Consider the following 13,750-nt stretch of genomic DNA (forward strand, 5'->3'; position numbering starts at 1 on the left):
TAGGGGGTGTAGGAAAGCCAAGAGGTATAGGGTCCATAAAAAGGTTGGAATCCCTTGATACTTTTTTCAAGAGGAAACTTAGCCCACATCTCTCACTTCCTTAACCCCATGGCTAGTTCGTGTCCTTGTCACCCCGTCCCAGCAGATTTATATTTGATTTACATACATTCCAGATATATATGTTCTAGTGCACACGTTCAAAACTGGACACTATTTTTGGAAACAATACTGGGCTCTAGTTGTATTAGCAATAATAATGAGTATCACATCCATAAAATATGAAGATTTCCAACTCACTTTCAGGAGTTTCTTGGGGAATTAAGTAGTAGTGTGCTGAGAAACCATCCTTGGCTACTGCCATGTCAGTGTGAAAGGTGAGAGAGAGGATGCCGGTTGAAGATCGGAGCTTTGAGGGAGTTTTAGTTCCACAATACTTGCCAATCAGAGGACCCACTGGGAGAGGGGGAAAGAGATGTCAGTGAAAAGGAAATGGCAAACATCCTGCTGATTGTCTAATTTTTCCCCCCATCTCAACTCATTTTCGTTAACTCAATGTGCAATCATGCTATCTGCCACTAGAATAAAGTATAAGCTAAAAGGCAAATTTTAAGAATAGTGTTTCTTGCTCATGAATTTATCTACCACCCATATGGATCTCTTTGAAAAAATTTCTGCTCCCACTCAGTGTTGGGTAAGGAGCATCTCTAGTACTTATATGCAAGACTGGCTAGAGCAGTGATGGCAATTCTTTTTAGAAACACAGTGCCTAAACTACAACCCTTACACCACATGTGAGCCCCTACCTTACCCCAAATGAGGGAGGGAGGAAGCACTCCCATTGGTCTGCTGGGCAGAGGGGCAGGTGATATGAGAAATGTTCTTTGGCCCAGTGGAAAGAGGGAAGAGAGCAGCCCCCTCTGGCACATGTGCCATAAGTTCATCAACATGGGGCTAGAGCAACGTGTTTCTATTTGGGTACAGCTTCTAGTTAGAGATGAGTCACTTCTGTGGAAACCCTGGTCCTATGGAGCTAGAAAAACCATCTTGAGGTTAGGGGATCATATATCTAGAGTCAGAATGAACTTCAAAGACTATTTAGTCTAACTCTTTCATTTTCTAGATGAGATAACTGAGAACTAGGGAGTTGAAGTCATTTGTTTGAGGCCACAAAGATGGTAAGTCTAAGAAGTGGGATTTGAATGTACATCTTCTGCCTTTAGAGCCAGTATTTTTTCCAGTGGTACCATCTTGCCTGAGACCCACTGCTTTCCACACAAAACTTCCTCTAACATGGCCTAAAAATATAGTATCTATCTAATTCTCAAAGAACTCCAGGGAAAAAGACTAGACAATTTCTACTGCCTCTCAGTCTGTTTTTAGTTGAAAAGGAACAATGGGTCAATCACCCCTTGAGTTAGCACTAGAGAATTCTTTATCGTTTAAAAATCTTTTGTTTCTTTTTTGCTGTTACTAAGGGGATCTGTAGGCAGAAGACAGTCTACTGAGAAAAATATCTAGCGCTCATCATGACTCACCATGAGGAATGCCATCCCAGATGTCCAGCCAATCATACTTGCAGTCACCTTCTCCCACCTGCAATGGATCGTGCTCCAGATCAAACGTCATAAACTGAAGGATGATCTCCATCTTGGGTTTGGCTAAGATGGTGAAGGTACAGTCTAGGTTGTGTGGGTACTTATCAGGGAACCCAGGAGATTCAATGGTCCCATTCATACTGGTGAAGTTTCTTGAACAGTCTTCGGAGCCTGGGAGTGAGAAAGAAATGCAACTTTAAAAAAATGTAGTCTTTCTTTGCTGCCTGAGAGTCCAGATATTTGGGTCAAAGTCTCCATGTTTCCCATTGGATGGATCCTTGAAGAACACCCTCTCCAACATTCACAATGAAAACTTCCAAACCAGTTCTTCTCAAGCACAGACTAAGGGGAGAAACATCTGGCCTGATCCATATCTCAGGGAAACAACAACTGAAACATTTGGGGGGACAGAGAAGTGTATGTGTGTGTGCACTTGTGTGTGTGTGTGTGTGTGTGAGTGTGAGTGAGGGAATTCTGTTGAAAAGAACAGAGTCTCTTTTCTCATTTCACTCAGCTGCCTGCTCCAGAAATGTAAGTTATTTCAATCTTTAAGGAAGGCTTTCTGATTGCCAGCAGGGAAAACAATGTTACTACTTATTTATTGCTGACCTCAACACTGGCCTCCATTGTACCGTAGCCAGCTAAGTGCCCCCCTCTCCCTGCTGGGCTCCAAGGTGCCTCAGGGGAGGGGCAAAGGGGAGCTAGGGTCCCATTCATGTCATGACCATATTAAAACTAGTTGCTCTGTAGTGATCAGACAATTAACAATTGGAGTTTTTAGCCGCTGAATCACAGCAGGGTACAGGGGATGTTAAAGGCTGTTCTGCCACCAAGTCTGGAGAAAGACATCATTTGGAAAGCGGCTAATTTCTGTGTGATAGAGATGACTCTGCTTCTCTGGCAAGCTCACGTGCCGGGGCCTCCTCAGAAAGGATGGAGGCCATCTCATTACATGCAGCGCACATTCCTGTACTGGTGTGGGTCTGGACAGCAACTGGAACTTGGGGAAAGGATTACAGCCATCCCCTCCCCTCAGTGCCTCTAGGTGGAGTCATCGGGTACACCAGGAAAAAGGGGAACATCCTCAGGCTGGAGTCTCCTGCTGAAGCCCAAAGGAGCCACCAGTCCTCCCAGTGTGACAATAAGGCACCACTGTGGATATAATCTCACACACGCACACGCACACGCACACACCAGAGCTGACACAAGTTATCCAGCAATACAGTGAATGCAAATGCTAGGCAATTAGAATTGATTGCATTCAACTCAGATAAAAAGGTAAGCTGGATTTATGAAGAAAATCATACACACTCTGAGCATGGAAGAAAAACAGAAATATTCAATAAACCAGGTGTTTACTGGCAAGGAAGTGTCCTCTGGGGATTGCACAGAAATATAACTATGTGATGTCAATAACCTGATCTTAGCCTGCGGCGATGTCTTTATCCCAGGCTTCCTAGCAGCCTGGTTCACTGGTATCTTTATTGATGATGGTTCTCTGGAAAGCAGTGAATGTCTGACTTTTAAAAGGTGCCATGCAAATGTGTATCAGAGAGAAAGAAATGCTCCTTTCCTTTAGAATGGAGGAGAGGCGCTCTCTCTCTCTCTCTCTCTCTTTCTCTCTCTCTCTCTCTCTCTCTGTGTGTCTGTGTGTCTCTGTCTCTGTCGCTCTCTCTGTCTTTCTCTCCCCTGTCCACTAAAGCAGATTGGCAGGGCAGGGACAATGGACCCACAAAGACCTCTAAAGGAACCTTTTCTTAATTCTTTGGAGGTCTCTCTCTAACCACAGCTGCTCAGGGACGCTGCACTCACTCCTTCATTCTGGGACATTCACACCAATTGGGCCAGGTCTTGGGCTGCTGGAGCATGAAGCCAGACCACTGAGGCCAGAGCTAAGCCATCCTCTGCCCTGTCTTTGTTTCCTGTCATCCTGGGCTCCAGTAGCCCTTCCTCGGTTGGCCGCCTGCATCGGCCCGTACGATGAGATCCAGGGCAGCCCAGCAGAGCACAGCCAGCTGGCAGGTCTTCAAGGGGTCCGAGAGGAATTTTGAAAAGGTTAGGGTTTAGCTGCTGCTGAGCTGCCTCCCCTTGTAGCCCGGCTGGCAGGGCCACATGCATGGCAGGGAGAAAATTAAATCTCCATTCTCAACTTGCAGGTCAGGTTTGAGAGCCAGAGAAGGAGTATTGACTTTCCCCCCTAGAGCCTATCCTTACTGTAATTCTCTTTAAAGAGGACTGGAATTTCCCTTGGGAGCAGGGAATTAACGTGAAATCCCTGATCCTGTCCATCTATTGGGAAACAGATGCTTCACAGAAGAGGGAAATTTCACTTGAAATGACCAACTTTCAAAGAAGGTTCCTGAAAACCCCCCCTCCTTCCTGCTCCTCCCCATCGCCACCACAAACACTCGCCTCCAAACCACAGCCCCCATCTCCTGCCCATGCTTGCTCCCTTTGTTTCAAAACAAAAGGCTAGAGGAAAGATTCTAAAATACACTTGATTCCAGAAGATGGTATCCAATTATATATGTTGGGCTATTCAAAGGAAAGGCGTGCCTCTGTCCCAGGGCCATTATTTCCATCAGATTGCCCCTGGCTCCGAAGGGATTCTGGTTCAGGGAGATGCCAGGATATGTTTGACTTTTGACAAAAACAACATCTTTCCCTTTTGAATAACAGGTCACTAACTCTTAATGGCATCTTGAAATCTTTCTGTTATTCTGGGCTTGGCCTGAAAACGAGAAGGAAGGCATGCTGAACGTTCACTACAAATCAGAGAGATAGGGACTGGACCAACGATATCGTTGGTACGGCAATCTCCCAGGTGGAGTCGATAACTCCTACCATCGCACCTTCTCTGTAGACTTTAGGGTTGCCTGGAATATTTAAGGAGTTAGATGACTTTGCAAGGGTCACACAGTCAGGACTTGGAACCAGGTCTTCTCAGTTCTGAAGGGATCTCTCAATCCACTCTTCCATGGTGCTTCTCTTAAGCCAGAGATACCAAGAAAAAGGTAAGCATTCTCAGGGCTAAAGTTAAATTCTGGTACAAAAGGGTCTAGCGTAAGGTCTTCCTCGGCTCTTATGTCAAAAGGATCAGAGATGTAAAAATGATCAGTCCATTCAGTTGGACCAGACCCCCTTCTCCTCACTGCATACAAAAGATCTGCTGGGGAAATGAAGGGGTTCCTAAGGCAGGGAGCTATTTCTTTCCAAACAGCTTTAGCCCAGCACGATTTCCTAGCTACGGTATAATTGCCACAGCAGTCCTAAAGCCAGAAAAACCTGAACAAGGGTTTCCAAAAGTGTCTTGCACTTTCCTAGAAAAGTCCTGCAACTAAAACAAGCCCGCCCACGCCAGTTAACTCAGTCTTCCATTTGGGGGGCTTTAGGACTCCCCAGTTACACATTACATCTGAAATTCCAAACTCAGCCATTCACCAAGTCCCAAGAAAGGCATCTTGACCTTGAACTCAAGGTTCAAGAGACAGCAGGGAAGGCACAAACCTTGGACTCTTTTGGTTTCCAACAGTGATCTTAAATAATGATTCTTGGAAGTTTCTACTGCTGTTTTTCCCCATGACAGGGTATCTCATTTTCAAATTTGCAAGGTTTTCCTCTGGCTTGCCTTCTTCTAGGCAGATAGGCAGTGTGATCAAATGATATATGATCTTTTATAGCCCACTTCAGCTGGAGCCAGACACGGAGCTCCCAGTCCCACCACAATGCTCCCTGTCTGCACTGAAGCTGTGAGTTTATCTCTCTCCGTCTATTTCTTCAGCAGTGTTCGAATGGTATAATGTACTGTCACTGGGCTCCAAAGCCCTCTGGTATGGGTATTTGTATATCTCTGTTTACAGTTTCCCCTTCTCGATCTCTTTGAAGAATACTAGCCAGAAAACAGAGCTGTGTTTGTTTGGATTTCTTCAGTATATTCATGCATTTCTTTCATGTTCCGTTGATGACGTAAACCTCGTGTGTGTGTTTTTTCCCAGGACACCAGCAGTGGAAACATGGGCACGAGGCCTGGTACCTCAATGGATTTTCAACTCTTTTTCATTCTTTACCCAGCAGACCTATGTGTCTACACAGCTGGAGCCGGTGCTGGGGATATTCCCCCAGTGGCCTGGGATTGGGAGGTCCGGTGAGTGATTTCTTGTGTCTGACATTGGCTAACTGTCCAGTTCTCAGGGCTGAATGCTATACAGACCACCAGTGCCTCACCACCTAAAATCTACCTACTAATTAGCATTTATTTTTTAAAAATTATAGCTAACATTTATACAGCCTGTTCAGGATCATTTTATGTATGTTACCCCATTTGATCTTCAAACTAACCCTGTGAATGACGCCCAAACTGAACACTGTGTCATTATAATGACCAAGAAGGGAGGCACATTGTCTTAAGTCTCCTCTAGGGCCCAGACAGTGTTCATTTATTTCTAAGACACTAAAGCTCCATCTTCAGCCACAGAATATGTTGGTCTGTGCGGCATTCTAGACCCCCAATTAGCCGGGGGGCTCACCAGCACCAGTCATTAACCTCCTCAGGGGCAAGTCTGCACCCTTACTCACACCCGGCGAAAGTCTACTCTCCTGCTCCCTCACACAGCTTTCCCCCTTTATTTTGTTGTAAATTCTTGTTCTCATGCAGACAAATCTGACAAATATTTAGACAGAGAAGACATAAAAAGTGCTTTCAGCAGCTACCACTTCCTTTCAAGAACTGTTTGGCGAAAAAGAAAATATATCTGAATAGTTCCCCTTGCGCTGAACTCCAGAGGCGCCTGGCTTTCTCCCTTTATGACAAAGCCTCCCCTTTGCCTAGCACTCCACCAGTCACCAAATCCCCAGGCTGCTCAAAAGGTTAAATATATCACCGCTGATATATGATGATGCCACAGACCTGTTGGAAGGGGGACAGCATGTGAGCAGAGAGGCTTTACAGGAGGGACATGTCTCGCTCCTCCTTGGCTTAATGAGCTCCCTGAGTGCCACACAGAAAAAGGTCTTTGCTTGGGATGCATAAGCGTGGGAGGTAAACTAAGGAAGAGGGCTCCTTATGTCAGGAAGGGAAAGGAAAACTTTCCTGCATCAGCTATGAAATCAAGTGCTGGCCTTAAAAAGAAACCAGGGTAGACCAAAGGGAGACCCAGGTGCCAAGAGCTAAGAAATGCAATCTTTCCTGCCTCTTCCTCCTACCACCTTTCTGATTGGTTTTCACAGCAATTTATATGTGTTTGGGTATTGGAGGAGGGGATGCTTTGGGCAGATGCTGATGCTCTCTTGGTAAAGTCATCTGGCAAGATTGATCAGGAAGGGTTCACAGGGTCATCGTCCAAGAGCTGGAAGGGGCCTCAGAGGTCATCAAGTCCTAGTCCTTTCATTTTTTCAGATGAAGAAACCGAGACCCACAGATGGGAAACAGTTTCCCTCACAACACTCAGCCTAGTGGTCAGAATTGGAATCCAAGTCTTCTGGCTGGAGAGTCAGTATTCTTTCCATTTCACTCCATTGCCTTGGAGGTGATAAATGGGAATGGTACCATCCATCCCATCACGTGGGATGAATGAGATTTCTGTGGGTGAAGTCATATTTTAAAAGAACACTTTAAAAATTATATTATCCCCATTACTTTTCTTGAAAAGGATGCCAGAAGAAACGTGTATTTATCCTCAGTGCTCTTGTATATCATTATACACTTCTCTTTCCTCTATCATTTTACAGAAAGTAAAATACTTCCACTCACATGCTTTAGATTCTTTTCCCAAGGCAAAAGAGGAGGACATGTTCATTAAGCCTCCTGGGTTCCTATTTCCCTTTTCAAGCTTGCTATCTTCAATGGTTACTCAAGAAATGAGCTCGCACCCTCTTTCCTCCCCTGGTCCCCATATCTGCTAAGCTCCTTCCATTTCTGGTCAGAGGCACTGATTGAGCTATGGGATGGGGATACAAGTCTATGGAGACATCACTGACCTGTCTTGAAGATCTCATAGCGCAGTGAGAAGCCAGCACCCTGCCGGGCATAATCAGATGTGAACTTGATGTAGAGTACGGAGCCTGAGGAGATGATGGTGGGAGGGGCGATGTTCCCACAATGCTTTCCCAGCAGGTCAGCAGATTCGCTGTCCCCATCCCGAATCTCAATGAAGTCATACCTAGGGGATGACAGGGTAAGAGGACGCACAGAAAAAAGAAGAAACAATTGTTAGAAGAAGAATACAGGCTCAAGGGTGAAGGGTGCAATGCCCCCACAATCTGGAAAATCCACAGCAAATTTGTTGACTCTCCCTCCAGGCCAGAAAAGGAGCCTGAACTGTTTACCATACCTTCTATGCATTTATGAGTTACTAAACTTTTTCAGATATCTCTATGCTTCTAGCCTTCGTGTGTCGACTGCTGGCTTTTGTGTTCTTTTGGCAAGCTTTAACTTTTTACTTCATTTAACTTTAAAAAAGAAATTGTGTATTTATAGTACTAAAAGATAAAATGTGTTGACATTATGCAATACTACACATATATTTAATCCATTTCTGAGTTTCTAAGCTTTCTCTGTGTTGTCTGCTGGCCTTCATATGCCGTCTGCAGCTTCCACAAAACTCCCTCCAAATTCCCATTTAATTTCTTTGCCCACCTAAACCAGGATAGGAAAAGTCGTGATGTGGAAGTATAAACTTTGCCCTTGACTGACTCTTTGCGGCTAAGGATCTCTTGCCTGAAAGACAACTGAGCACACTACATAGAGCACTGGGTCTAGATGCTGGAAGATCTGAGTTCAAATCCTACCCCAGCTACAGATTTCTTGCCTATAAAGTAGGGATAATAATACCCAGGGTTGTTGTGAAGATTGAATTGATAATAATTATAAAGTGCTGAGCATAGCATAGTGCCTGGCACATAATAAAGTGCTATATAAATGTTAACTATTATTTTCATCATTATCTGTAAAATGGATATAATACCACCTATCTCATAGGGAGGATTAAATGGGATAATAGTTACAAAATGTTTTGCAAAAGGTATAATACCACACAAATATTTGTTATTGTTATTGAGTTGTTTCAGTGATGTCCAACTCTTTGTAACCCTACTCGGGGGTTTTCTTGGCAGAGATATGAGTCGTTGGCCATTTCCTTCTCCATCTCATTTTATAGATGAGGAATTGAGGCAAATTGGGTAAAGTGACTTGACCAGGGTCACTCAGCTAAAAACTGTCCAAGGCTGGATTGGAACTTAGGGAGGTGAGTCTTCCTAACTCCAGGCTTGACACTTTATTCACCTTGCTGTCCATATAAATATTAGCTATTATGATTTTGAGAGTAAACATGGCATAGTGGTTAGAATTGGTTTCAAAGCCAGGAAGATCTTGATTCAAGTCATGCCTCTGGCACAAAATAGCTGTGGGACTGTGGGGATACCACTTATCATCTCTTAGTTAGCCAACTAGCTCTAAGACTACAGGTTTCAGAGGAAGTGTTTACCTGGATTGCTAGAGGAAGTTTACTCACATGGGAATCCCCTATGCCAGTAAAACCACAGGTCCAGGTCCTATCACCTACTATTATTATTTTACAGTAAGCTTTTCCATTCAGTTGTTCCAGTCCAATAAGGATTACATGCTATTGTGTCCATTTTTCATATGGGAAAACTGAGATCAATGAAATGCCTCATAAAGGTTCCAAAATGACCAAGTGACAGGGTGAGAACAGTACTCAGATCTTCAGGCTCCTGAGTCCTCATCCCTATTCAGCAGCACTATATCTCAACATTTCAAAAGAAAATGTCCATCTCCCTTCCTAACAGGACTCCCATTGTCCAGCTTCTTTCCTTCCTTCTTCCTTCCTTCTTTCCTCCCTATTTTTTCTTTCTCCCTCTCTCTGTCTCTCTTTCTGTCTTGCTCTCTGTCTTCCCCCTCCCCTTTCTCTTTCTCCCTTTCTTTCCCCCATTACCTTTCATCTAGGAGTTAATACTGTATCGGTTCCAAGGTAGAAGAGTGCTAAGGGCTAGGCAATGGGAATTAAGTGACTTGCCCAGGGTCATACAGTTGGGAAGAGTCCGAGGCCACCTTTGAACCAAGGACCTCCTATCTCTAGGTCTGGCTCTCAATCCACTGAGCCACCCAGCTGCCCCCTTTCTTTTCATTATGATCCTCATCTTTATGTTCTTTTAGGGACATATTACTAGACCTATAGCAATTAGCTCCCTCCCTCCCTGAGATGACAACGCAGAACTCAAGGCATTACACTATGATCGGTGACCTCGGGCCAAGAACATTAAAAATAAAGGAATCAGCATCTTAATCAGTTATTATATAAGGCAACAAAAACCTTTCTCCAAGCGCTCAGGACGAATCCTTGGGGAACCAGGCTCTCTTTGATACAACTGTACATCTATTAGCCTGAGAAAGGCTCCAAGTCCGTGTCAGGGCGTTTCCTAGTCTTGTTGTTGAGTCTGTCTTCCTAACCCCATTTGGGGTTTTCTTGGGGAAGATCCAGGAGCAGCTTTTCCATTTCCTTCTCTAGCTCCTTTGCCAAATGAGGAAACTGAGGCAGATTGGATTAAGTAACTCACCCAGAGTCACATAGCTAGTATATGGTTTGCCATTTCCTTCTCCAGCTCATTTGGAAGATGAGGGAAATGAGGCAGACAGGATTAAATGGCTTGTCCAGGGTGTTGTGGAGGAGAGAAAATGGGGAAAAGTCTGCAGCAGTGCTGGAGAAGCTAGGACTGCTGAACTGTCAATCAAGGAGGACATTCTAATTGGAATGGTGACCAGGAAGGACCATTAAAGAAGGAACAGACAAGCTGAGAAACTTGGTCTCTTGCCCTGGGTCCTGCTCTCTGGTTTCTCCCTACCGTGCTCCAGCGACTGAATCTTCAAACCTGTTGGCCAATTTCCCAAAATCTAGACTCTATTCCACCATCCCCCAATTAGGAATGATTTTAGGATTAGGGAAACCTCAAACCCTCTCTCCCCTCAACTCCCCTACTTTCCCCTTCTCCTAAATAAACCCCTTTTGTTTAAAGCTACTAAAGAGAGAGTTATCTGTCTCTTATAACAAGATACTCACTCAAAGCAGATTTCCAGTGATACCAACTGTAGAAGTAATTTGATGGGGGAAAGGAGGAGGGAGGTAGGAGAGAGAAGAGGGAGGGAGAAGAGGGAAGGAAGGGAAGGAGAGGGAAGGAAGGGAAGAGGTTGGCAGATCTGATCTTTGATTCATCATCTCCCCCTCAGAGTAATTTCCTAATACAAAGGTCACACAGCTAGTATATGGATTCTTATTTCCTCCAGCTCATTTGATGGATGAGGAAACTGAGGCAAATAGGATTAAGTGACTCACCCAGTGTCACATAGCTAGTATATAATTTGCCATTTCCTCCTCTGGATCATTTGACAGATGAGGAAACTGAGGCAGATAGGATTAAGTGACTTGTCCAGGGTCACACAGCTAGTATATGGATTCCTATTTCCTCTAGCTCATTTAACAGATAAGGAAACTGAAGCAAATAGGATTAAGTGACTCATCTAGTGTCACATAGCTAATATATGATTTGCCATTTCCCCCTCTGACTCATTTGACAGATGAGGAAACTGAGGCAAATAAAGTGAGGAAACTGAGGCAAATAAAGTGACTCCCCCAGAGTTACATAGCTAGCAAGTATCTGAGGCTGGATTTGAACTCTGGAAGATGAGTCTCCCTGACTTCAGGATTAGCTCTCTACCAACCTGAAAAAGAGTGGTCTAGATTGGTTTGGGGAAAGACTCCATAGGTTAGCCTGGGAGAAGAGCACGCACAGCCCTAACAGAGGGCTGAGGACAGAGGGCCGCTGTGTGCCCGGGCAGCCCGAAATCAGCCATTTGTGTCCTCAGCTCCCAGTTAATACTTCTGTCACAACTGCTTAGTGGAAAAACCTCTCTCCCACCCGCTCCCTTTCAACAACTAGCCACTGCAACAGTATTTACTGAAAACTATCCATCTCCCTCCGCCTCCCTCTCCCTGTTTATTTCCTTTTGCATCAACCTGTTAAAATAACATGTAACGAATTTCTTCCTCCGGGTATGGAGCTGAGTTGGAAATGTTAGACTCCATGGGATGCTGCCCACCCCGGGCTGTGTCACACACACAGGAAGTCCTCTTGGAGCCAGGAAACTGAAGGAGAAGTAGCTCGTTTAAGGCACGATGGGGTCCTCGTCTCCTCCCAGCTCCACAAGCCACATCGTATCACTCGGCAGCTTCCAACTTGGCAAGTGTAATGAGTCGGGAGATAAAAGAAGGGAAGGAAAGAGGTGATCCAAGCTCAGCTCCTGCCCAAGTATCAAGTGGCCCCGACCTCCCTGAAGTAGGTAGAGAATAAGGAGGAAGCTGGGTCCTGTGGCCGGGGGAATAATCAGGAGCAGTTGATGATTGTCACATGGTAAATGGGCTGGAGTCAGCCATGCTCCTTCTGGACTTTGGAAACAAAGGACCCTTGGCTGGCTCAAGAGGGAAAGTGAAAGTTGACATCATGGTATTTTTCTCAAGAAAACCCCAACATTTTTCTCAGGCCCAGTGAAGGAAACCCCCTAACCAAACATTCTCACAATGTGGCATGCCTTTCTGGCATAAGCTTTCTTGGCCTGGTAATGCCTGATCAGGGTGGAATAGTGGAAGATGGGAGCCTCTAATACCCGTCCACATTCCTCACTCCTCACAGCAGCCAGCTTACGTGGGCAAGAGGCAAGTAGGAGGCCCTTTTACTTAGGGGTTCTCCAAACTACAGAAAAGGGGCACGGCTTTCTCAAGGTGACACAGAAGTAGGAGGGTGTGATGGGTGTGGGGTGAGAAGGAACTGAGAAAATCACTCATTTCTCCGATAAAAAAATCTATTTCTATGGACTTGAAAATTAAGACAACCTACTTCTGGGTAAGGGCGGCTAGATGGCACAGTGAAGAGGGAGTCAGGTCTAAAGTCAGGAGAACTTGAGCTCACATCCAACTTCAAACACTCACTAGCTACTTGAGACCCTGGCCAAGTCACTTAGTGCTGTTTGCCTCAGTTTTCTCATCTGTCAAATGAGCTGGAGAAGGAAACGGCAAACCACTCTAGTATCTTTGCCAAGAAAACCCCAAATAAAGTCATGAAGAGCCAGACACAACTTTAATGACTGAACAACAACTTCTAAGGGAGGGGTTCTTAATCAGTGTGTGTGTGTGTGTGTGTGTGTGTGTGTGTGTGTGTGTGTGTGTGTGAAGGACCCCATTGGCAGTCTGGTTAAGCCCTGGACACCTCAGAATCATGGCGGCTCCCTATGTTCATAATTGAAAGCAATGCCAACTAACAGTTAGAGGTTAGTGTAAATGAAGAGACAAAATGCCCCCCCCCCTTCGCAGTTCACAGACTCCCTAAAATTTGTCCATGGACACCAGCTTAAGAAGCCCTCCTCTGAGTCCCCCACTCTGATCAATGCCATGCCCAATGATAATTCTGGAGGACTAATGATAGAGCCCTCTATCTCTTGACAGAGACATGATGGACTCAAGATACAAAGTAAAACATATCCGGAACAAAATAAAACCTATTTGGAACAATGTATAGTTAGAAATTCTTGAACCCCTAAAACTACATTACCCAAAATTCTTTTCTGTATTACCCAGAATGCTTTTCCCTTTGTGCACATTTGTGACTTCACCTAATTGTTTATAAGTTCTGTAGCTCCTTTCTCTGCTCTCTTCTCTCACGACTGGCTGATTTTAGACAGTTCTTTTACTTTAGTTATTAATAAAAATTTAAAAATATAATACTTAGTTACTGAATATTAATTTTAACCTTTACAACAGCCAACGTGGCCATTTGTTATCCTTGACCATACCTAATTGTTACAAGGGCCTTGTTTTTCTTTCTTTTTCCTCAATTGTGGTGAGAATGGGAATAAGAATGGGAATGGGAGAATAGTGTTGGATTAGGCATAAAGTAGAAATAGAGTTATTGAGGTACCTTTTTAAAAAATACAAAGAAGGGAATAAAAAGTAAACCTGAAAGATGCCAGCTTAGAAAGTCATACAGGTTGAAATGATTATACACTTAAAAAAGAAATGCAAGCCCTGTATAATAGAGATTTGCAGTTTTATGTCTAATCCTCTTTTTCTGTTTTACTATGTGGAAATACCCAT

General features: G+C 44.4%; 1 protein-coding gene across 4 annotated transcripts in view; it reads right to left on the minus strand.

The window, feature by feature from the left end:
• The window catches only part of NRP2 (neuropilin 2), a 154,897-nt gene that overhangs the window by 103,924 nt on the left and 37,223 nt on the right, over positions 1–13,750 (minus strand). For all 4 annotated transcript variants that reach the window (XM_007501876.3, XM_007501877.3, XM_007501879.3 and 1 more), the window contains exons 3-5: positions 7,572–7,753; positions 1,536–1,766; positions 298–453 (exon numbers count right to left, since the gene is read on the minus strand). In XM_007501876.3, coding sequence (XP_007501938.1) covers positions 298–453; positions 1,536–1,766; positions 7,572–7,753 — 569 coding nt within the window. The remainder of the gene's footprint in view (positions 1–297; positions 454–1,535; positions 1,767–7,571; positions 7,754–13,750) is intronic.

This window comes from Monodelphis domestica, chromosome 8 (genome assembly GCF_027887165.1).
Source record: "Monodelphis domestica isolate mMonDom1 chromosome 8, mMonDom1.pri, whole genome shotgun sequence".
Classification (NCBI taxonomy): Eukaryota; Metazoa; Chordata; class Mammalia; order Didelphimorphia; family Didelphidae; genus Monodelphis; species Monodelphis domestica.